The sequence below is a fragment of the Salvelinus alpinus genome, chromosome 7 (genome assembly GCF_045679555.1).
Source record: "Salvelinus alpinus chromosome 7, SLU_Salpinus.1, whole genome shotgun sequence".
Classification (NCBI taxonomy): domain Eukaryota; kingdom Metazoa; phylum Chordata; class Actinopteri; order Salmoniformes; family Salmonidae; genus Salvelinus; species Salvelinus alpinus.
In genome coordinates this window covers 76359664-76383194 of record NC_092092.1, presented here as the reverse complement: position 1 = coordinate 76383194, position 23531 = coordinate 76359664, and the positions used below count along the sequence as shown (strand labels likewise).

General features: G+C 45.1%; 1 protein-coding gene across 1 annotated transcript in view; it reads right to left on the bottom strand.

Moving 5' to 3' along the window:
* Window positions 1-23531, bottom strand: part of LOC139581690 (FERM and PDZ domain-containing protein 3-like) — a 270056-nt gene that overhangs the window by 39824 nt on the left and 206701 nt on the right. Inside the window, exons 4-8 of the mRNA XM_071411717.1 lie at window positions 10977-11227; window positions 10231-10391; window positions 9948-10050; window positions 8820-8865; window positions 3370-3474 (exon numbers count right to left, since the gene is read on the bottom strand). Of these exons, the coding sequence (XP_071267818.1) occupies window positions 3370-3474; window positions 8820-8865; window positions 9948-10050; window positions 10231-10391; window positions 10977-11017 (456 nt within the window). The 5' untranslated portion in view covers window positions 11018-11227. The remainder of the gene's footprint in view (window positions 1-3369; window positions 3475-8819; window positions 8866-9947; window positions 10051-10230; window positions 10392-10976; window positions 11228-23531) is intronic.

Sequence of the window (23531 nt, the reverse complement as noted above, 5' to 3'; positions counted from 1 at the left end):
ACTTACACAAACGCTTGGATTGCTTTCACTGTAAAGCATAATTTCAAAATCTGACACGACAGGTGGATTAACAAAAGGCTAAGCTGTGGTTTCCTATATTGCACTTGTGATATCATAAATATAAATATTTTTAGTAATATTTATTGAATGTAGCGCTATGCTATTTAGCGGTTGTTGATGACACTTATCCCGTTAACGGGATTGCAGCCATAACAAGTTAACCTCTTAGGGCTAGGGGGCATTGTTTGGAAGTTTGGATATATGACGTGCCCAAAGTAAACTGCCTATTACTCAGGCCCAGAAGCTGGGATATGCATAAAATTGGTAGCATTGGATAGAAAACACTCTGACGTTTCGTAACTGTTAAAATAATGTCTGTGAGTATAACATAACTGATATTGCAGGTGAAAACCCGAGGAAAATCCATCCAGAATTTTTTTTTTGAGGTCACTGTCCATTTCAATGCTTGTCTATGTGATATACAAATAAATAGCTCCCAGATTGCAGTTCCTATGGCTTCCACTAGATGTCAACAGTCTTTATAAAGGGTTTCAGGCTTGTTTTTTGAAAAATGAATTAGTAGTTGTAGTTTTTCAAGGTGGCTCTCATTTTGACTGTAGTCTTGTGGCGCGCATGGATAAGGGCGCACACCTCGTTATTTATCTCCGGAATTGAACATACTATTATCCGTCTTAAATTTTATCGTTTATTTACATATTAGGGTACCTGAGGATTGATTAGAAACGTTGTTTGACTTGTTTGGACGAAGTTTATTGGTAACTTTTGGGATTCCTTTGTATGCATGTTGAACTAGTGGAACGGGTGGATTACTGAATCAAACGCGCCAACTAAGCTGACTTTTTTGGGATATAAAGAGGGACTTTATCGAACAAAACAACCATTTGTTGTGTAGCTGGGACCCTTGCGATTGCAATCAGAGGAAGACCTTCAAAGGTAAGCGATTTATTTTATCGCTATTTCTGACTTTTGTGACACCTCTGCTGGTTTGGAAAATGTTTTTAATGCTTTTGTATGTGGGGCGCTGTCCTCAGATAATTGCATGGTATGCTTTCGCCGTAAAGTATTTTTGAAATCTGATAAAGCGGCTGGATTAACAAGAAGTTAAGCTTTTAAATGAAGTAGGACACTTGTATGTTCATGAATGTTTAATATTACAATTTTGTAATTTGAATTTGGCGCACTCCAGCTTCACCGGATGTTGTCGATTTTGATCCCAATAACGGGATCCGTGAGGGGGCAGTTAAAAAAAGAGTTAAGATAATATTGACCAAATAAACAAAATTAAAAAAAATTGTACATAGATAGTAAACAGCGGGTAGCAGCAGTGAAAAAAACAAATGGAGAGGGGGGGGGGGGGGGGGGGGGGTGTCAATGTAAATAATCCGGTGGCTATTTGATTAATTGTTCAGCAGTCTTATGGCTTGGGGGTATTTGCTTTTCTGACTTTCGTGACCAAGCTAACCAAGCTAATATAAGGCTAGCTGTTGTAGCATTGAAAGCTACACTCACAAAAGCTTGGATTTCTTTCGCGGTAAAGTATATTTTCAAAATCTGACACGATGGGTGGATTAACAACAAGCTAAGGTGTGTTTTGGTATATTTCACTTGTGATTGCATGATTATAAATATTTTTTGTAATAATTTTTTTATCTGATACGTTTGGAAATTTTCATCTTCCTTTCAGGACCGGAACGAGGCTGTAGTTTTCTCAACATAACGCGCAACCCAAATGGCGTTTTTTTGTTCTAAAAGTAATATTTATCGAACAAAAAGAACATTTATTGTGTAACTGGGAGTCTCGTGAGTGCAAACATCCGAAGATTATCTAAGGTAAGCGATTAATTGTATTACTTTTCTGACTTTCGTGACCATGCTAATTTGGGGCTAGCTGTTGTAGCATTGAAAGCTACACTCACAAAAGCTTGGATTTCTTTCGCTGTAAAATATATTTTCAAAATCTGACACGATAGGTGGATTAACAACAAGCTAAGCTGTGTTTTGGTATATTTTACTTGTGATTGCATGATTATAAATATTTTTAGTAATATTTTTGCCTTTGGCGCACTGCAATTCTAGCGGTTGTTTAGGAAAGTGATCCCGTAAAAGGGATCCGTAGCGCAGAGAAGTTAACTCTCCCCTTAGCTCCCAGGTAACTCTCCCGTTAGCTCCCAAGTAACTCTCCCCAGTATCTCTCCCGTTAGCTCCCTGGTTATCTCTCCCGTTAGCTCCCTGGTTATCTCTCCCGTTAGCTCCCTGGTTATCTCTCCCGTTAGCTCCCAAGTAACTCTCCCCAGTATCTCCCCCTTTAGCTCCCAAGTAACTCTCTCCAGTATCTCTCCCGTTAGCTCCCTGGTTATCTCTCCCGTTAGCTCCCAAGTAACTCTCCCCAGTATCTCTCCCGTTATCTCCCAAGTAACTCTCTCCAGTAACTCTCCCGTTAGCTCCCAAGTTACTCTCCCCAGTATCTCTCCCGTTAGCTCCCAAGTAACTCTCCCCAGTATCTCTCCCGTTAGCTCCCAAGTAACTCTCCCCAGTATCTCTCCCGTTATCTCCCAAGTAACTCTCTCCAGTAACTCTCCCGTTAGCTCCCAAGTAACTCTCCCCAGTATCTCTCCCGTTAGCTCCCAAGTAACTCTCCCCAGTATCTCCCCCTTTAGCTCCAAAGTAACTCTCTCCAGTAACTCTCCCATTATCTCCCAAGTAACTCTCCCCAGTATCTCTCCCGTTATCTCCCAAGTAACTCTCCCCAGTATCTCTCCCGTTAGCTCCCAAGTAACTCTCCCCAGTATCTCTCCCATAGGGCTCTGGTCAGAAGTAGTGCACTATGTAGGGAATAGAGTGCCATTTGGGACACTTACTCAGAGCTCCGAGGCAGTAGGGAGGGCCTTCACAGCCAAGCAGCGACTTTACATGTCTGCTCTCAGCCAGCCTAACACTGTAACACTGCTGCTGCAGCTGAATTCAAAATGTGCCCAATGTTTAATAAACATCTTAGAGGTGCAACCTGTGCTCTACCAGAGAGAGGGGACATCGATCTGGAGGAGAACAATTTATAATCAAAAAGCTGCACTGTGTTGGACCCAAGGCTGTTTTGTATGGTGCAGGTAGTCAGCTACCCAAAGAGGAAGAGGATGTTCAGCCATGTTTAATCAGCCAGGAGACAGGCCCAGGCCCAGGGTAAAGAGAGAATAAATAGAGAACATTTTAGAGAGAAGTGGAGAAAGAGTAGTGAGAGAAATTCTGTTAGAGAAAAATGGAGAGTGTGAGAGAGAATTAAAGACTGAGAAAGCAAGAATGACTGAGAGGGAGACAGAAATGGAGAGAGAGAGATAGGAAGAGTATACTTACTGAGTCTGGGTCACTGAAGGACACTTGCTCTGAAAAGCGCACTTTGGGCGGGTTAGTTCTCAGATGGGCCTTCTTAGCTGCACTTATAAAGGCTGACTTAGGTGACTGGAAGAGAGGAAAGAGGAGGAGAAACACGTGACTGGAAGAGAGGAAAGAGGAGGAGAAACATGTGACTGGAAGAAAGGAAAGAGGAGGAGAAACAGGTGACTGGAAGAAAGGAAAGAGGAGGAGAAACACGTGACTGGAAGAGAGGAAAGAGGAGGAGAAACAGGTAACTGGAAGAGAGGAAAGAGGAGGAGAAACAGGTGACTGGAAGAAAGGAAAGAGGAGGAGAAACAGGTGACTGGAAGAGAGGAAAGAGGAGGGGAAACACGTGACTGGAAGAGAGGAAAGAGGAGGAGAAACAGGTGACTGGAAGAAAGGAAAGAGGAGGAGAAACAGGTGACTGGAAGAAAGGAAAGAGGAGGAGAAACACGTGACTGGAAGAAAGGAGAGAGGAGGGGAAACACGTGACTGGAAGAGAGGAAAGAGGAGGAGAAACAGGTGACTGGAAGAAAGGAAAGAGGAGGGGAAACACGTGACTGGAAGAGAGGAAAGAGGAGGAGAAACAGGTGACTGGAAGAGAGGAAAGAGGAGGAGAAACAGGTAACTGGAAGAGAGGAGAGGAAGAGAAACAAGTGACTGGAAGAGAGGAAAGAGGAGGAGAAACAGGTAACTGGAAGAGAGGAGAGGAAGAGAAACAAGTGACTGGAAGAGAGGAAAGAGGAGGAGAAACAGGTGACTGGAAGAGAGGAGAGGAAGAGAAACAAGTGACTGGAAGAAAGGAGAGGAAGAGAAACAAGTGACTGGAAGAGAGGAAAGAGGAGGAGAAACAAGTGACTGGAAGAGAGGAGAGGAAGAGAAACAGGTGACTGGAAGAAAGGAAAGAGGAGGAGAAACACGTAACTGGAAGAGAGGAGAGGAAGAGAAACAAGTGACTGGAAGAAAGGAAAGAGGAGGAGAAACACGTAACTGGAAGAGAGGAGAGGAAGAGAAACAAGTGACTGGAAGAGAGGAGAGGAAGAGAAACAAGTGACTGGAAGAGAGGAAAGAGGAGGAGAAACACGTGACTGGAAGAGAGGAAAGAGGAGGAGAAACATGTGACTGGAAGAAAGGAAAGAGGAGGAGAAACAGGTGACTGGAAGAAAGGAAAGAGGAGGAGAAACACGTGACTGGAAGAGAGGAAAGAGGAGGAGAAACAGGTAACTGGAAGAGAGGAAAGAGGAGGAGAAACAGGTGACTGGAAGAAAGGAAAGAGGAGGAGAAACAGGTGACTGGAAGAGAGGAAAGAGGAGGGGAAACACGTGACTGGAAGAGAGGAAAGAGGAGGAGAAACAGGTGACTGGAAGAAAGGAAAGAGGAGGAGAAACAGGTGACTGGAAGAAAGGAAAGAGGAGGAGAAACACGTGACTGGAAGAAAGGAGAGAGGAGGGGAAACACGTGACTGGAAGAGAGGAAAGAGGAGGAGAAACAGGTGACTGGAAGAAAGGAAAGAGGAGGGGAAACACGTGACTGGAAGAGAGGAAAGAGGAGGAGAAACAGGTGACTGGAAGAGAGGAAAGAGGAGGAGAAACAGGTAACTGGAAGAGAGGAGAGGAAGAGAAACAAGTGACTGGAAGAGAGGAAAGAGGAGGAGAAACAGGTAACTGGAAGAGAGGAGAGGAAGAGAAACAAGTGACTGGAAGAGAGGAAAGAGGAGGAGAAACAGGTGACTGGAAGAGAGGAGAGGAAGAGAAACAAGTGACTGGAAGAAAGGAGAGGAAGAGAAACAAGTGACTGGAAGAGAGGAAAGAGGAGGAGAAACAAGTGACTGGAAGAGAGGAGAGGAAGAGAAACAGGTGACTGGAAGAAAGGAAAGAGGAGGAGAAACACGTAACTGGAAGAGAGGAGAGGAAGAGAAACAAGTGACTGGAGAAAGGAAAGAGGAGGAGAAACACGTAACTGGAAGAGAGGAGAGGAAGAGAAACAAGTGACTGGAAGAGAGGAGAGGAAGAGAAACAAGTGACTGGAAGAGAGGAAAGAGGAGGAGAAACAAGTGACTGGAAGAGAGGAAAGAGGAGGAGAAACAGGTGACTGGAAGAGAGGAGAGGAAGAGAAACAGGTGACTGGAAGAGAGGAGAGGAAGAGAAACAAGTGACTGGAAGAGAGGAAAGAGGAGGAGAAACAAGTGACTGGAAGAGAGGAGAGGAAGAGAAACAAGTGACTGGAAGAGAGGAAAGAGGAGGAGAAACAAGTGACTGGAAGAGAGGAAAGAGGAGGAGAAACAGGTGACTGGAAGAGAGGAAAGAGGAGGAGAAACAAGTGACTGGAAGAGAGGAAAGAGGAGGAGAAACAGGTGACTGGAAGAGAGGAAAGAGGAGGAGAAACAAGTGACTGGAAGAGAGGAAAGAGGAGGAGAAACAAGTGACTGGAAGAGAGGAAAGAGGAGGAGAAACAAGTGACTGGAAGAGAGGAAAGAGGAGGAGAAACAACATTGCAGTCTGTCTCCATAGCTTATAAGACATTTAGGGTTTATTCACTGCATTAATAATAAAATTAAACAAATTAGAAAAGTTTTCATTTGATTTTATGTTTTGAAACCATTTAGTTATGTTTGGTAAAAACGTGATGTAGTTAGATGGTTAAATAACTAGGACGTTTTACATTAACGTTTAATTACATGCCTGGCTGAGCATGGATCTGTAATTACAAAGGCAACAAAATAACTGATCTGTGTTTGTGCATAAAACAGTGCTGTTGACACAAGAAATTCTAGCAGAAGCCATGTAGCCTATAAAAGTGATTTTGTTTAGTAGCACTGCACACTAAAAAAATTAGCGTTCTTTGGGAAGGGTGATGGTTCTATGTGGAACCATACAGACCTAAAGAACCCTTTGAGCCCAATGGTTCTTTGGGAAGGGTGATGGTTCTATGTGGAACCATACAGACCTAAAGAACCCTTTGAGCCCAATGGTTCTTTGGGAAGGGTGATGGTTCTATGTGGAACCATACAGACCTAAAGAACCCTTTGAGCACAATGGTTCTTTGCAGTTCAAAAAAGGGTTAGTTCCTCTTTTAGTGATAATTCAAATGTACGCAGCGGAGGAAAGTACTTAAGTAAAACCACTTTAAAGTATTACCTATGTTTTTTTTTGGGGGGGGGGGGGGTATCTGTATTTTACTTTACTATTTCTCTTTTTGACAACTTTTACTCATTCCATTTTGAATGCTTAGCAGGAATGGTCCAATTCATGGTCCAATTCACACACTTATCAAGAGAACATCCTTGACTCACTAAACACAGAACATCCCCAGTCATCTCTACTGTCTCTGATCTGGTGGACTCACTAAACAGAGAACATCCCCAGTCATCTCCTGCCTCTGATCTGGTGGACTCACTAAACAGAGAACATCCCCGGTCATCTCTACTGCCTCTGATCTGGTGGACTCACTAAACAGAGAACATCCCCGGTCATCTCTACTGCCTCTGATCTGGTGGACTCACTAAACAGAGAACATCCCCAGTCATCTCTACTGCCTCTGATCTGGTGGACTCACTAAACAGAGAACATCCCCAGTCATCTCTACTGCCTCTGATCTGGTGGACTCACTAAACAGAGAACATCCCCGGTCATCTCTACTGTCTCTGATCTGGTGGACTCACTAAACAGAGAACATCCCCAGTCATCTCTACTGCCTCTGATCTGGTGGACTCACTAAACAGAAAACATCCCCAGTCATCTCTACTTGTTAATGGAACCCCAGCCTTCAACTTGTCAATAAACACAACAATAAAACCTATGGAATTGTAACAGTATAATATGGCTTTTAAACCACGTTAAAGCAGTCCATATGGTTCTTTCCATGTCACTTGTTCAATCCACTTCAATCAGTGTAGATGAAGGAGAGGAGATGGGTCAAGAACTGCAACGCTGCTGGGTTTTTCATGCCTACTTCACACAACTGTGGGAACCATTGGAGTCAACACTTTTGACATCCTTGTAGAGTCCATGCTCTGACGAATTGAGGCTGTTCTGAGGGCAAAAGGGGGTTGCAACTCAATATTAGGAAGGCATTCCTAATGTTTTGTACACTCAGTGTAGAGCGTTTCTCCATAAAGGTTCTATAAAGAACCATAAAAAGGGTTCTATATCGCCCCAAAAAGTGTTGTAACCATAGCGGAACCCTTTTTTAATGGTTCTTTATAAAGGGTTCTTTAATTAAATGGCCACCGGACTATTTACATTGACCCCCCCCATTTATTTTGTACACTGTTGCTGCTCACTGTTTATTATCTGTGCGTAATCACTTCACCCCTACCTACATGTACAAATGACCTCAACTAACCTGTACCCCCGCACACTGACTCAGTACCTGTACCCCCTGTATATAGCCTCGTTATTGTTATTGTTATTTATTTTTTTAAATAATCTTTTACTTTAGTTTGTTTGGAAAATCTTTTCTTAACTCTTCCTGAAGTGCACTGTTGGTTATGGGCTTGTAAGTAAGCATTTCATGGTAAGGTCTACACTTGTTGTATTCGGCGCATGTGACTAATAACATGTGATTTGATTTGATTTATAGCACCATACAGGTTCCATTTAGAACCTTATGAGTATGGGTCTTCATAGAACCTTAAAATACAGCACCAAAAAGGGTTCAGCTATGGTCACAAGCCAAATAACCCTTATTTGGCACTGTATAGAACCATTTGTTTTTAGTGTGTTTGAAGAGTACTTACTGACAATCACACGACACACAGTAAAAATAGGGAGGGAGAGAATGAAGGAGAGAGAGAATGAAGGAAAGAGATAATGATGGAGAGAGAGAATGAGGGAGAGAGAATAAGAGAGAGAGATAATGAGAGATAATGAGAGAGAGAGAGGAGAGAGAAAGAATGAGGTTAAAGAGAATGGGGGAAAGAGAGAATGACGAGAGGGAGGCAGAGAGAGAGTGGAAGGCAGAGCGAGAGTGGGAGGCAGAGCGAGAGTGGGGGTGGCAGAGAGAGTGAGGGAGGCAGAGAGAGAGGGGGCAGAGAGAGAGGGAGAGCAGAGAGAGGGAGGGAGAGCAGAGAGAGGGAGAGAGAGGGAGAGCAGAGAGAGAGGGAGGCAGAGAGAGAGAGAGGCAGAGAGAGAGGGAGAGCAGAGGGAGGCAGAGAGAGAGGGGGCAGAGAGAGAGGGAGAGCAGAGGGAGAGCAGAGAGAGAGGGAGGCAGAGAGAGAGGGAGAGCAGAGAGAGAGGGAGAGCAGAGAGAGAGGGAGAGCAGAGAGAGAGGGAGAGCAGAGAGAGAGGGAGAGCAGAGAGAGAGGGAGCCAGAGAGAGAGGGAGAGCAGAGAGAACAGGAGAAATGGAGGGATAAAGAGATACAGATAGAGCTTGAGAGCGTCAAGGAGACGGTGAGAGAAACGTTGAGCGAGCGCTGTGTATTGTTACCTGGTGAGGCTGCAGCACAGTGAGAACTATGGAGTCTTTGCAGCATCTATAGAGAGGACAGGCAGCAGACACGAGAAGAGAGAGGAGTGTGGAGTGGGTTAGGTAACACTAGAGGCTGTGGCTTTGGAAGAAACGGTACTGTTTTTACCTGCTAGACCTCCTCTCTGTTCTCTATGATTCAATGACTCATCTGTCTCATTATGTTTCCATGGAACACATGAGGCTTAGAGACAGACTATTTCCCCATGACTTTAGCCTTCAAACACACAGAACGATCCCCGCTGTACTGCTGCTGCATTTACTGCAAATATTCTGGCCTCTTAATGTGCTGTGTGAGTTCACACATTGAATGAGCTAAGAACAACATTCCCTCCAAAGCTACGTCCTGTCCTAGACTCACATCAGGTGTAGGTTACAGACTCACATCAGGTGTAGGTTATAGACTCACATCAGGTGTAGGTTACAGACTCACATCAGGTGTAGTTTATAGACTCACACCAGGTGTAGGTTTTAGACTCACATCAGGTGTAGGTTATAGACTCACATCAGGTGTAGGTTATAGACTCACATCAGGTGTAGGTTTTAGACTCACATCAGGTGTAGGTTATAGACTCACATCAGGTGTAGGTTATAGACTCACATCAGGTGTAGGTTATAGACTCACATCAGGTGTAGGTTATAGACTCACATCAGGTGTAGGTTATAGACTCACATCAGGTGTAGGTTATAGACTCACATCAGGTGTAGGTTATAGACTCACATCAGGTGTAGTTTATAGACTCACATCAGGTGTAGGTTACAGACTCACATCAGGTGTAGGTTTTAGACTCACATCAGGTGTAGGTTTTAGACTCACATCAGGTGTAGGTTATAGACTCACATCAGGTGTAGGTTATAGACTCACATCAGGTGTAGGTTATAGACTCACATCAGGTGTAGGTTACAGACGAACAACAGGTGTAGGTTACAGACGAACAACAATCTAGAGACACATAGCATTGGATTCTTCTCCTCGACTCATTCCTCACCCCCCACCCCTCGCTCTACCGTCCTCGCCAAACCACCCACCCCTCGACCTCCCCCATCCTCCTCCCTCCCCCTCCTCTGTGGTGATATAAAGGATGTTACCTTACAAGGTCTATGACTCTCTCCCGGGAAGCCTCGCTCACAACCTCTTCATTGATGGCCAGGATCTGGTCTCCAGGGAGAAGCTTGCCGATGGACGGGCCGTCTGGGACAGCACGCACACACGCACACACACACACACGCACGCACACACACACGGAAGGACACTTAGTCTAAGCGTAACAGATGGACACACAGTAGTAGACATCAAACTGACAACACTCACATCGTCTCTCTATCTCTCGCTCTATCGCTCTCGTACACACACACACAGATCCCTGCCTACCTGCAGAGACAGAGCGTACGATGACTGGTCTCTGGCTGCCTGCTATGAATCCGAAGCCTTGGCTGGGGTGGCGCTGGATGCAGACCTGTCGAGCTGAAGCTGGGCCAGGAGTCAGGCTACCACTGTCCATACCATCCTGGCTCTCTTCTAACATCGCAGGGCTGCACCGGAAACACACACACACACACACACACACACACACACACACACACACACACACACACACACACACACACACACACACACACACACACACACACACACACACACACACACACACACACACACACACACACACACACACACACACACACACACGTTTAGATACAAAAATAAATGTAAAAGTGTGTATATGTCTGTGACTCATTATGTTCCCTATGTAGGTTGTATATGAGCTAGGAAATGTCCTATGTAGGTTGTATATGGGGTAGGAAATGTCCTATGTAGGGTGTATATGAGGTAGGACATGTCCTATGTAGGTTGTATATGAGGTAGGAAATGTCCTATGTAGGGTGTATATGAGGTAGGAAATGTCCTATGTAGGGTGTATATGAGTTAGGAAATGTCCTATGTAGGGTGTATATGAGGTAGGAAATGTCCTATGTAGGTTGTATATGAGGTAGGACATGTCCTATGTAGGTTGTATATGAGGTAGGAAATGTCCTATGTAGGGTGTAAGTCAAGTACTCCATGTAGAGAGAAATAATGTGTTTGTGTGCCCTACGTAGGAAGGGAGTGTAGCGCACCTGTCACATGTGTTTGTGTGTCCATCCTGGACCTTGGCCATCCCCTGAGAGGTGGGAGGAGCATGGGGCGGGGTCTCACAGCATGGAGCTCGCTCTGATTCTCAATCATTCACCTGAGAGGTGGAAGGAGCATGGGGCGGGGTCTCACAGCATGGAGCTCGCTCTGATTCTCAATCATTCACCTGAGAGGTGGGAGGAGCATGGGGCGGGGTCTCACAGCATGGAGCTCGCTCTGATTCTCAATCATTCACCTGAGAGGAGGGAGGATGGACGAAGAGGGAGAGTAGGGAGAGGGAAGGATGGTGAGAGAAGGATGGAGGGATGGGGATGGGGGGTAGGGCATTATATACGAGATGAAGGGAGGAGGGATGGGTGGGTAGGGCATTATATACGAGATGAAGGGGGGAGGGATGGGGGGTAGGGCATTATATACGAGATGAAGGGAAGAGGGATGGGGGGTAGGGCATTATATACGAGATGAAGGGAGGAGGGATGGGGGGGTAGGGCATTATATACGAGATGAAGGGGGGAGGGATGGGGGGGTAGGGCATTATATACGAGATGAAGGGAGGAGGGATGGGGGGGTAGGGCATTATATACGAGATGAAGGGAGGAGGGATGGGGGGGTAGGGCATTATATACGAGATGAAGGGAGGAGGGATGGGGGGGTAGGGCATTATATACGAGATGAAGGGGTAGGGATGGGGGTAGGGCATTATATACGAGATGAAGGGAAGAGAGATGGGGGGGTAGGGCATTATATACGAGATGAAGGGAAGAGGGATGGGGGGGTAGGGCATTATATACGAGATGAAGGGAGGAGGGATGGGGGGGTAGGGCATTATATACAAGATGAAGGGGGAGGGATGGGGGGTAGGGCATTATATACGAGATGAAGGGGGGAGGGATGGGGGGGTAGGGCATTATATACGAGATGAAGGGAGGAGGGATGGGGGGGTAGGGCATTATATACGAGATGAAGGGAGGAGGGATGGGGGGGTAGGGCATTATATACGAGATGAAGGGAGGAGGGATGGGGGGTAGGGCATTATATACGAGATGAGGGGGGAGGGATGGGGGGTAGGGCATTATATACGAGATGAAGGGAAGAGGGATGGGGGGGTAGGGCATTATATACGAGATGAAGGGAGGAGGGATGGGGGGGTAGGGCATTATATACAAGATGAAGGGGGAGGGATGGGGGGTAGGGCATTATATACGAGATGAAGGGAGGGGGGATGGGGGGGTAGGGCATTATATACGAGATGAAGGGAGGAGGGATGGGGCGTAGGGCATTATATACGAGATGAAGGGATGGGGGGGTAGGGCATTATATACGAGATGAAGGGAGGAGGGATGGGGGGTAGGGCATTATATACGAGATGAAGGGAGGAGGGATGGGGGTAGGGCATTATATACGAGATGAAGGGGTGGGGATGGGGGTAGGGCATTATATACGAGATGAAGGGGGAGGGATGGGGGTAGGGCATTATATACGAGATGAAGGGAGGAGGGATGGGGGGTAGGGCATTATATACGAGATGAAGGGGGAGGGATGGGGGGTAGGGCATTATATAAGAGATGAAGGGATGAGGGATGGGGGGTAGGGCATTATATACGAGATGAAGGGAGGAGGGATGGGGGTAGGGCATTATATACGAGATGAAGGGGGAGGGATGGGGGTAGGGCATTATATACGAGATGAAGGGGGGGGGATGGGGGTAGGGCATTATATACGAGATGAAGGGGGAGGGATGGGGCATTATATACGAGATGAAGGGAGGAGGGATGGGGGGTAGGGCATTATATACGAGATGAAGGGGGAGGGATGGGGGGTAGGGCATTATATACGAGATGAAGGGGGCAGGGATGGGGGTAGGGCATTATATACGAGATGAAGGGGGAGGGATGGGGGGTAGGGCATTATATACGAGATGAAGGGAGGAGGGATGGGGGTAGGGCATTATATACGAGATGAAGGGAGGAGGGATGGGGGTAGGGCATTATATACGAGATGAAGGGGGAGAAGGAAGGGAGGAGGAAATAACATTATAGATTGAGCGATCAGAACACTGAAGCAAATTCCAACAGAGCCTATAATATTTAATGCACTCTACTTGCTGCAGAGTAAAATACTAAATTGGTATAAGCCAGTGGTATTCAACTCTGACCCCACGAGGTCCAGAACCTGCTGCTTTTCTGTTCTACCTGATAATCCATTACATCCACCTGGTGTCCCAGGTCTAAATCAGTGCCTGATTAGAGGGGAACAATGGAAAAATAGCAGTGGAACTGGCTTCGAGGTCCAGAGTTGAGTTTGAGGGGTATACTGTAGGCTATTTGTTGTTATAAAACCATCATCCATTTTCTTTCAAGCACAATTTGTAGTCTAGACACAGAACAGCATGGCTTCTACACAGGGGCAAAAATGACTATTGTGAAGTTGAAAGATGCAATTTCACAGAACACACACTCTGTCTGCATCCCAAATGGCTCCCTACTCCCATAGGGCTCTGGTCAAAAGTAGTGCACTACATTGGGAATAGGGTGCAATTTGAGACACAACCTCAGTCTCAGTCACAGTCTTCAAAACACACATCTCCAACACACTCAACATATTGTGTTGTATTTTCCTCCAGATATAAAAACACAGGTGGTAACAGGAGAAGGAGAGTGAAAGAGGATTTGGGGAACAGAGAGATGGCGTGTTTATGCACTGCAGGCCTTATTAAATATGTCTGTCAGAAAGCAAAACACTTCAAATCTGTGTAAGGCAGGACAACTGACTGAACCTTGCATCTGATGGCTCTGGTGATGAAGAGGCAGCTGAAGTCAACAACAACAACAACAGCCAAAGACTGGGCTCATGTCAAACAACACATTCTCATTTTCAGATGCCTGCGTGGGAGTTAGAGGCAGAGGGAGGGAGATAGAAAGAGGATGCACACTGATGGAGAGAGATAGAAAGAGGATACACACAGATGGAGAGAGATAGAAAGAGGACGCACACAGATGGAGAGAGACAGAAAGAGGATGCACACAGATGGAGAGAGATAGAAAGAGGATGCACACAGATGGAGAGAGATAGAAAGAGGATGCACACAGATGGAGAGAGATAGAAAGAGGATACACACAGATGGAGAGAGATAGAAAGAGGATGTACACAGATGGAGAGAGATAGAAAGAGGATGCACACTGATGGAGAGAGATAGAAAGAGGATGCACACTGATGGAGAGAGATAGAAAGAGGATACACACAGATGGAGAGAGATAGAAAGAGGATGCACACTGATGGAGAGAGATAGAAAGAGGATACACACAGATGGAGAGAGATAGAAAGAGGATGCACACTGATGGAGAGAGATAAAAAGAGGATACACACAGATGGAGAGAGATAGAAAGAGGATGCACACAGATGGAGAGAGATAGAAAGAGGATACACACAGATGGAGAGAGATAGAAAGAGGATGCACACAGATGGAGAAAGATAGAAAGAGGATGCACACTGATGGAGAGAGATAGAAAGAGGATACACACAGATGGAGAGAGATAGAAAGAGGATACACACAGATGGAGAGAGATAGAAAGAGGATACACACAGATGGAGAGAGATAGAAAGAGGATACACACAGATGGAGAGAGATAGAAAGAGGATACACACAGATGGAGAGAGATAGAAAGAGGACGCACACAGATGGAGAGAGACAGAAAGAGGATGCACACAGATGGAGAGAGATAGAAAGAGGATGCACACAGATGGAGAGAGATAGAAAGAGGATACACACAGATGGAGAGAGATAGAAAGAGGATGCACACAGATGGAGAGAGATAGAAAGAGGATGCACACAGATGGAGAGAGATAGAAAGAGGATACACACAGATGGAGAGAGATAGAAAGAGGATACACACAGATGGAGAGAGATAGAAAGAGGATGCACACAGATGGAGAGAGATAGAAAGAGGATACACACAGATGGAGAGAGATAGAAAGAGGATGCACACAGATGGAGAGCGATAGAAAGAGGATGCACACAGATGGAGAAAGATAGAAAGAGGATGCACACAGATGGAGAGAGATAGAAAGAGGATGCACACTGATGGAGAGAGATAGAAAGAGGATGCACACAGATGGAGAGAGATAGAAAGAGGATGCACACAGATGGAGAGAGATAGAAAGAGGATGCACACAGATGGAGAGAGATAGAAAGAGGATGCACACTGATGGAGAGAGATAGAAAGAGGATGCACACAGATGGAGAGAGATATAAAGAGGTTGCACACAGATGGAGAGAGATAGAAAGATGATGCACACAGATGGAGAGAGATAGAAAGATGATGCACACAGATGGAGAGAGATATAAAGAGGATGCACACAGATGGAGAGAGATATAAAGAGGTTGCACACAGATGGAGAGAGATAGAAAGAGGATGCACACAGATGGAGAGAGATAGAAAGAGGATGCACACTGATGGAGAGAGATAGAAAGAGGATGCACACAGATGGAGAGAGATAGAAAGAGGATGCACACAGATGGAGAGAGATAGAAAGAGGATGCACACAGATGGAGAGAGATAGAAAGAGGATGCACACTGATGGAGAGAGATAGAAAGAGGATGCACACAGATGGAGAGAGATATAAAGAGGTTGCACACAGATGGAGAGAGATAGAAAGATGATGCACACAGATGGAGAGAGATAGAAAGATGATGCACACAGATGGAGAGAGATATAAAGAGGATGCACACAGATGGAGAGAGATATAAAGAGGTTGCACACAGATGGAGAGAGATAGAAAGAGGATGCACACAGATGGAGAGAGATAGAAAGAGAGCGGTATATTGTTGTTTTATCTCACTTTAGTGAGCTGCATATTCTGACAGTGTCTGCCTAAAGATGAGACACTGATTAGAATTTGAATGGGACATGTTGCATCAGACGGACACAGAGAGAGAAGTATATAAAAGAGAGGGAGACAGAGAGCGATAAGGAAAAGCTAATCGTTATTCAGATACAGTTGATCCATTTTGCACACAGTGGCTGGTCTGTGGAGAGGCATGGATAAATACAGGGATGACAAGCCATCAATAACATGAGCACAGATGAGTCAATGGTTGATATTTATGTTCTGTCACATTTGTTTTTCCTGATAACGACAGAACGGCATTGGAAGAAAATGTCAAGTCTCCAATCACAACACAGCATTAATGGTCCCTGACTAATCTATGACAGGCGATCAATTGACGATTGATATTAATTTCAATGATCTCTCATCAAAGGATAGACTCATTATAGCAGTTTGCTAACAATTAACTAAAGTGATTAAAGGTGGTGTTCCAAATGACACCCTTTTCCCTTTATAGTGTCCTACTTTTATATGGAATGTGGTGGCATTTGCGAGGAAGACATAGCACAATATAAACCCAGCTAGCACATTTGGTTTCTTGTAAGTTGTAGGAACGTATGTTTTTGGTTTCACATTAGTTGTTGGAATGAAGCATAAGTTTCCTGACCGGTAAAAACAAACGTTTTTTTAAACATTCTGAGAACAGAAGTGAAAATATCACTTGTTCTGGGAATGTTCATTTTTAGGTTGCTGTGAGGATCTGAGACATTTTTACTACGCTCAAGTCCTGAAATTCCCACAGAAGAACGTTGTTTCTTAACGTTCTTGGAACAATTTGAGAACATTCCCAATGTTCCTCTGAGAACATTACCAAAATTAAAACAACGCAACAGTAAGCATGTCGTCCCCCACGAATGATGTAGGTAACTAGACATTGTTTGCTGGGATGTTGTTTTCAGAAACTTGTGAAACTCCTGATGAATAATGTGTATTGTTTATGGTAATTCAGGCTGAAGGGTGAAGGTATTTAAGTCCGAACTGTAGCATAGACTCTCTTTGATTCTATGTATGAAGCATCACCAGGTGTTGCAAAACCTACTCATATTTTGTGATTACGCACTTGTGACTAAGTAGCCTATAGCTGTCACAATGTAATTGTTCTCTCTCTCTCGCTCTCTCTCTCTCTGCACCCTTCCACTTCACATCGATCTCCCTCCCTCCCCTTTTCTCTGCTCCCTTTTCACCGTCGGTAGGGAAGGACACCCATTCTGTTGCGTCATCATGGAGCCTCCTAGGGATTGGTTATTCCTCAGTGGTCTGTGCCAGCTGTATACCATTATGCATGTCAATGGCTTCTCCACACCATCCTGCCAGGGCTGGGTACCATTATGCATGTCATATCTTCTCAGCACCACAACCTCAGCCCATCCATGCCAAGAGAGGGGGCTGGATCTGTGTACTGACCAAGGAGTTTGCATAAATATCCCTGCTAAGGAGAGAGAGCCCACACTTAACCTCGTCAAACACAGACATTACTCACTGGGGCCAGAGCCTGGAATCCAGTGGCCATTACCCCATAGTCAAGAACCCAGATCTTGGAACCCGTAATCTATTCTAGAACCTATAGAACAGGAGCCCAGAGAGTGTCAGACAGACAATATGTCCGTCCCATATCTATGGTGTAACTTATGGTAAAATAATTCTAGGGGTTGCACAATTTAGGTTGAACGATTCCGGATTTCCTACTTATTTCCCTCTGATTCCCGGGAATCCTCCAACCCAGATTTCTGGAAAACCTGAACATTTTGGGGGAAATTACCAGAATTTTGCAACGATAAGACAGCCTGCGCACATTGAAGAACCTCTGAGTTCTGCAGGCCAGCTAAAGAAGATCTCTGATGTTCAGCAGGCCAGCTAAAGAAGATCTCTGATGTTCAGCAGGCCAGCTAAAGAAGATCTCTGATGTTCAGCAGGCCAGCTAAAGAAAATCTCTGATGTTCAGCAGGCCAGCTAAAGAAGATCTCTGATGTTCAGCAGGCCAGCTAAAGAAGATCTCTGATGTTCAGCAGGCCAGCTAAAGAAGATCTCTGATGTTCAGCAGGCCAGCTAAAGAAAATCTCTGATGTTCAGCAGGCCAGCTAAAGAAGATCTCTGATGTTTAGCAGGCCGGCTAAAGAAGATCTCTGATGTTTAGCAGGCCGGCTAAAGAAGATCTCTGATGTTTAGCAGGCCGGCTAAAGAAGATCTCTGATGTTTAGCAGGCCGGCTAAAGAAGATCTCTGATGTTTAGCAGGCTGGCTAAAGAAGATCTCTGATGTTTAGCAGGCCAGCTAAAGAAGATCTCTGATGTTTAGCAGGCCAGCTAAAGAAGATCTCTGATGTTTAGCAGACTGGCTAAAGAAGATCTCTGATGTTCAGCAGGCTGGCTAAAGAAGATCTCTGATGTTCAGCAGGCCAGCTAAAGAAGATCTCTGATGTTTAGCAGGCCGGCTAAAGAAGATCTCTGATGTTTAGCAGGCCAGCTAAAGAAGATCTCTGATGTTTAGCAGGCCGGCTAAAGAAGATCTCTGATGTTTAGCAGGCCGGCTAAAGAAGATCTCTGATGTTTAGCAGGCCGGCTAAAGAAGATCTCTGATGTTTAGCAGGCTGGCTAACGAAGATCTCTGATGTTTAGCAGGCCGGCTAAAGAAGATCTCTGATGTTTAGCAGGCCGGCTAAAGAAGATCTCTGATGTTTAGCAGGCCGGCTAAAGAAGATCTCTGATGTTTAGCAGGCCGGCTAAAGAAGATCTCTGATGTTTAGCAGACCAGCTAAAGAAGATCTCTGATGTTCAGCAGGCCAGCTAAAGAAGATCTCTGATGTTTAGCAGGCTGGCTAACGAAGATCTCTGATGTTTAGCAGGCCGGCTAAAGAAGATCTCTGATGTTTAGCAGGCTGGCTAACGAAGATCTCTGATGTTTAGCAGGCCGGCTAAAGAAGATCTCTGATGTTCAGCAGACCAGCTAAATAAGTTATATGGAGTTTAGCAGGCCAGCTAAATAAGTTATATGGAGTTTAGCAGGCCAGCTAAATAAGTTATATGGAGTTTAGCAGGCCAGCTAAATAAGTTTTCTGAAGTTCAATGCTTTTGTGTTCTGAATGAGTGAACCCAATCCTTTCCCTTCACAGTTTGATTGACAAATTAATTGACAAATGGATGTATTAGTTACAAGTCACAGCTGGCAGCCACTGAGCTGGAGTCAGCCCAGGTTTCACTGAGTGTAAACAAATAGTTTTAGGTTATTTTCTGTTCAATTCCTCATGCTACAACCACTGTGTTCAGTATTCAATACCTCATGCTACAACCACTGTGTTCAGTATTCAATACCTCATGCTACAACCACTATGTTCAGTGTTCAATACCTCATGCTACAACCACTATGTTCAGTGTTCAATACCTCATGCTACAACCACTATGTTCAGTGTTCAATACCTCATGCTACAATCACTATGTTCAGTGTCCAATACCGCATGCTACAACCACTATGTTCAGTGTTCAATACCTCATGCTACAATCACTATGTTCAGTGTCCAATACCGCATGCTACAACCACTATGTTCAGTGTTCAATACCTCATGCTACAACCACTATGTTCAGTGTTCAATTCCTCATGCTACGGCCACTATGTTCAGTGTTACTTGACTTATGGGACCTAATCCTAGGAGTAAAGGATCAAGGCTACTGCTGCGAGGAAAAGACAGGAGAGGATAGCGAAAGATTCAAAGATGGAGACAGGGAGAGACAGACAGAGAGAGGGAGAGAGAGTGAAAGAGAGAGACAGGCAGAGAGAGGAAGAGAGAGTGAAAGAGAGAGACAGACAGAGAGAGGAAGAGAGAGTGAAAGAGAGAGGCAGACAGAAAGAGGAAGAGAGAGTGAAAGAGAGAGACAGACAGAGAGAGGAAGAGAGAATGAAAGAGAGAGGCAGACAGAGAGAGGGAGAGAGAGTGAAAGAGAGACAGACAAAGAGAGGGGGAGAGACAGAGAGGGAGAGGGAGTGGAAGAAAGAGACAGACAGAGAGAGGGAGAGAGAGTGAGAGAGGCAGACAAAGAGAGGGAGAGAGAGTGAAAGAGAGAGACAGACAGAGAGAGGGAGAGAGAGTGAGAGAGAGAGACAGACAGAGAGAGGAAGAGAGAGTGAGAGAGGCAGACAGAGAGAGGGAGAGAGAGTGAGAGAGGCAGACAGAGAGAGGGAGAGAGAGTGAGAGGCAGACAGAGAGAGGGAGAGAGAGTGTGAGAGGCAGACAGAGAGAGGGAGAGAGAGTGAAAGAGGCAGACAGAGAGAGGGAGAGAGAGTGAAAGAGGCAGACAGAGAGAGGGAGAGAGAGTGAGAAAGGCAGACAGAGAGAGGGAGAGAGAGTGAGAGAGGCAGACAGAGAGAGTGATAGAGACAGACAGAGAGAGGGAGAGAGAGTGAGAGAGACAGACAGGGAGAGGGAGAGAGAGTGAGAGAGAGAGACAGACAGAGAGAGGGAGAGAAAGTGAGAGAGGCAGACAGGCAGGCAGCCTGGAGGACACAGAAGCTTTCCAGATAAACAACAATCCAGTAACAGTGGCCTCTATTGAGCGAGGACGCCCAGGAATTCTGTCAAGAACCACCTCGCCAATGGCATCGACAAGCATGGCCATTTCCATGGTTACCACAGCGCTAGCACGACAGTGGGGGATGATGATGATTGTCAATAATAATAATAATAATAATAATAATAATAATAATAATATTATTTGGGGATACTTATATTTGTCCTAAACAAGTGTGTAATGAAAATGTGTTTCTCCTAACTTCCTCTGAGACACCGCTATGGAGTGGGGGCACCATTGTACAGCGCCCCTGGAGCAATTAGGGTTAAGTGCATTGCGCAAGGGCATAGCAACAGATTTATCACCTTGTCGGCTCCGGATACCTCCCACAACAATGATTATGGTGATGGTGATAAGTAGTGATGATGGTGATGAGGCGACAGCTTGGTTAGGTTACAGACGACTGGCTTCACTTGGCTGCTTCACAGACAGTCCCCCTACAGCCAGTGTGGCCAGATGCTCAAACATTCCCGAGCACCAGGCAGAGACCAAACCAATCCATTCTGCCCTTGTACCCAGGCAGGCTGTGCCCTGTGGTGGTGCTTCAGGGGGTGGCTAGCCCTTCTGTGGGGAGGCCGGGAGACTGGGAGATGGAGGAGAAATTGACCATCTCTGACCTTTTACATTTAATACACTCTGGAATATAACATCTGTACACTTGGCAATGGTACAACTACAGATGTCGGATCTTAATTTGACCCGTTTTGTTACAGGAGGAAAATAATCCTGCAGCAGGAGGATTTGAATATCTGAAGAAATATTTATATTCGCCTCCAGGGGGCAGCTGGAAGCAATGTTTATATACAATGCAGTACCTTGCTACATTGTACCTTGCTACATTGTACCTTGCACTGCAGGTCCACTGGGCACAAGTTCATGTGCTGGCTACAACATCTCGTGTGAATTCTTATGTGCATTATAATAAATTGACATATTTGTATAAGGTAGATTTATTTTTCAAAGGGAAAATATTTTTTTAAATGTATAACTTGTTTTATTCATTAAATGTATTATATACAAGCAGCAGGCAGAATCAATTATTGGTGGCCTCTGAGCGTGTGTGGTCCAACAGTTACAGCCGTTGACCCTGGCACACATTTGTTGGAATCTGACCCACTGCCCTTTGACTCACCCTTCCCCATCTCCCCTTGTCCCCGAGTCTCCCCCATCTCCCCGAGTCTCCCCCATCTCCCCTTGTCCCCCCCATCTCCCCTGTCTCCCCCATCTCCCCTTGTCCCCCTGTCTCCCCCATCTCCCCTTGTCCCCCTGTCTCCCCCATCTCCCCTTGTCCCCCTGTCTCCCCCATCTCCCCTTGTCCCCCTGTCTCCCCCATCTCCCCTTGTCCCCCCCATCTCCCCTGTCTCCCCCATCTCCCCTTGTCCCCCTGTCTCCCCCATCTCCCCTTGTCCCCCTGTCTCCCCCATCTCCCCTTGTCCCCCTGTCTCCCCCATCTCCCCTGTCTCCCCCATCTCCCCTTGTCCCCAAGTCTCCCCCTGTCTCCCCTGCCTTTCCAACCCTCTTCTATCTCTTCAATAAAAGCTCCAAAAATTTAGGAAAGGGGAGGGACTGCCCCATTCTTTCAAAAATACCTTCAATAAATCATTGGACAAATTTTCATTGTGACCGCACGCCCAACATAAAACGTGATTATAAATAATACAAGGTAGGATAAATTGATTCATAGAACACGCACAGACCTACAAAGCAACAATTGATGCTTTGCTAAATGATATATAAAGCAACAAAAGATACTAAGCTAAGTGATATGTAAAGCAACACTAGATGCTATGCTAAGTGATATGTAAAGCAACAATAGACGCTATGCTATCTGATATGTAAAGCAACAATAGATACTATGCTAAGTGATATATAAAGCAACACGAGATGCTATGCTATGATATGTAAAGCAACAATAGATGCTATGCTAAGTGATGTGTAAAGCAACAATAGATGCTATGCTAAGTGATATGTAAAGGAACAGTAGATGCTATGCTAAGTGATGTGTAAAGGAACAGTAGATGCTATGCTAACTGATTTCACCATTGAAAGAGAAAACAAACTTAGAAATAGAAAATATTGGCGCTAGCTATCCCTCGTAATGGAGTTGAAATGTGCTCACTAAGGTGTCCGGAATGGCACCCTATATAGTGCACTACTTTTGAGCCCTGTGGGCGTTGGTCAATGGTGCACTATATAGGGAATAAGGTGCTATTTTGGATAACTTAGTGTTGACATGAACAAGGGACTGATGAAACTTGACTTTCAGTTGATATTTATTTATACATTTTATATTCTTGTCGATTGTGAATTTAGCATTATATGAATCATTTTTATTTTAATTTTATTTAATATGCTGAGATTCAGGTCTGGCATTTTGAAGTGGAAATTAAACTTCAGAGGACTTTTAAGCCTTGAATACTTTCCAAGTTTGCCGTTTCACTTTTGATTAACGCAGTGAATGAGTGGAGGAGTTCCACCATCAGATCGTTAATTTTTCAATTAATTTAGATAGCCTATAGCCCAGTGGTGTAGTGGTGCCTGGAGGAGTGGGTCTACCAAATGCCTGCCAAAGGAAAAGCTCCCTGTGTGAAAAACAGTGACATAAATTCTGCATGACCTAAAATGATGAATCCCATATTAACCCAAGCTGTACTGTGCAACTAGGCTAATAGTGGGCCTACTATTGAAGGTTGAGACACTTCAGCACTGCGATGTAGTGACTTAGACCACTGCACCACTCGGGAGGCCCCCAGGAGACCACTTTTGAGGTCTGAGAAAACATTTGAGTGTAGTTATACTTCAATTCAAGTGCAGGCACGTATCACTCGTTTGGTTAGTGGTGTTTCTGTAACAAATGAGACGGAGATCGCAAAACAAACGGCCATTGGATTGATGCAAATAATTATGATATCATTCTGCCAGGTAAGCAGGCTACTTTGTAGCTAGTTAACATTTAAATCAGAATGTTTTTGGGAAAGCCTTTCCATCCATTTTTCCTGTCCTTTAACTGTTTGCAGCTGGACGTTTTACTTCTTACTATGACGCATGTCTTACTTTGATTCAAAGTAGCCAATAGCCAAAATCCCACCATAT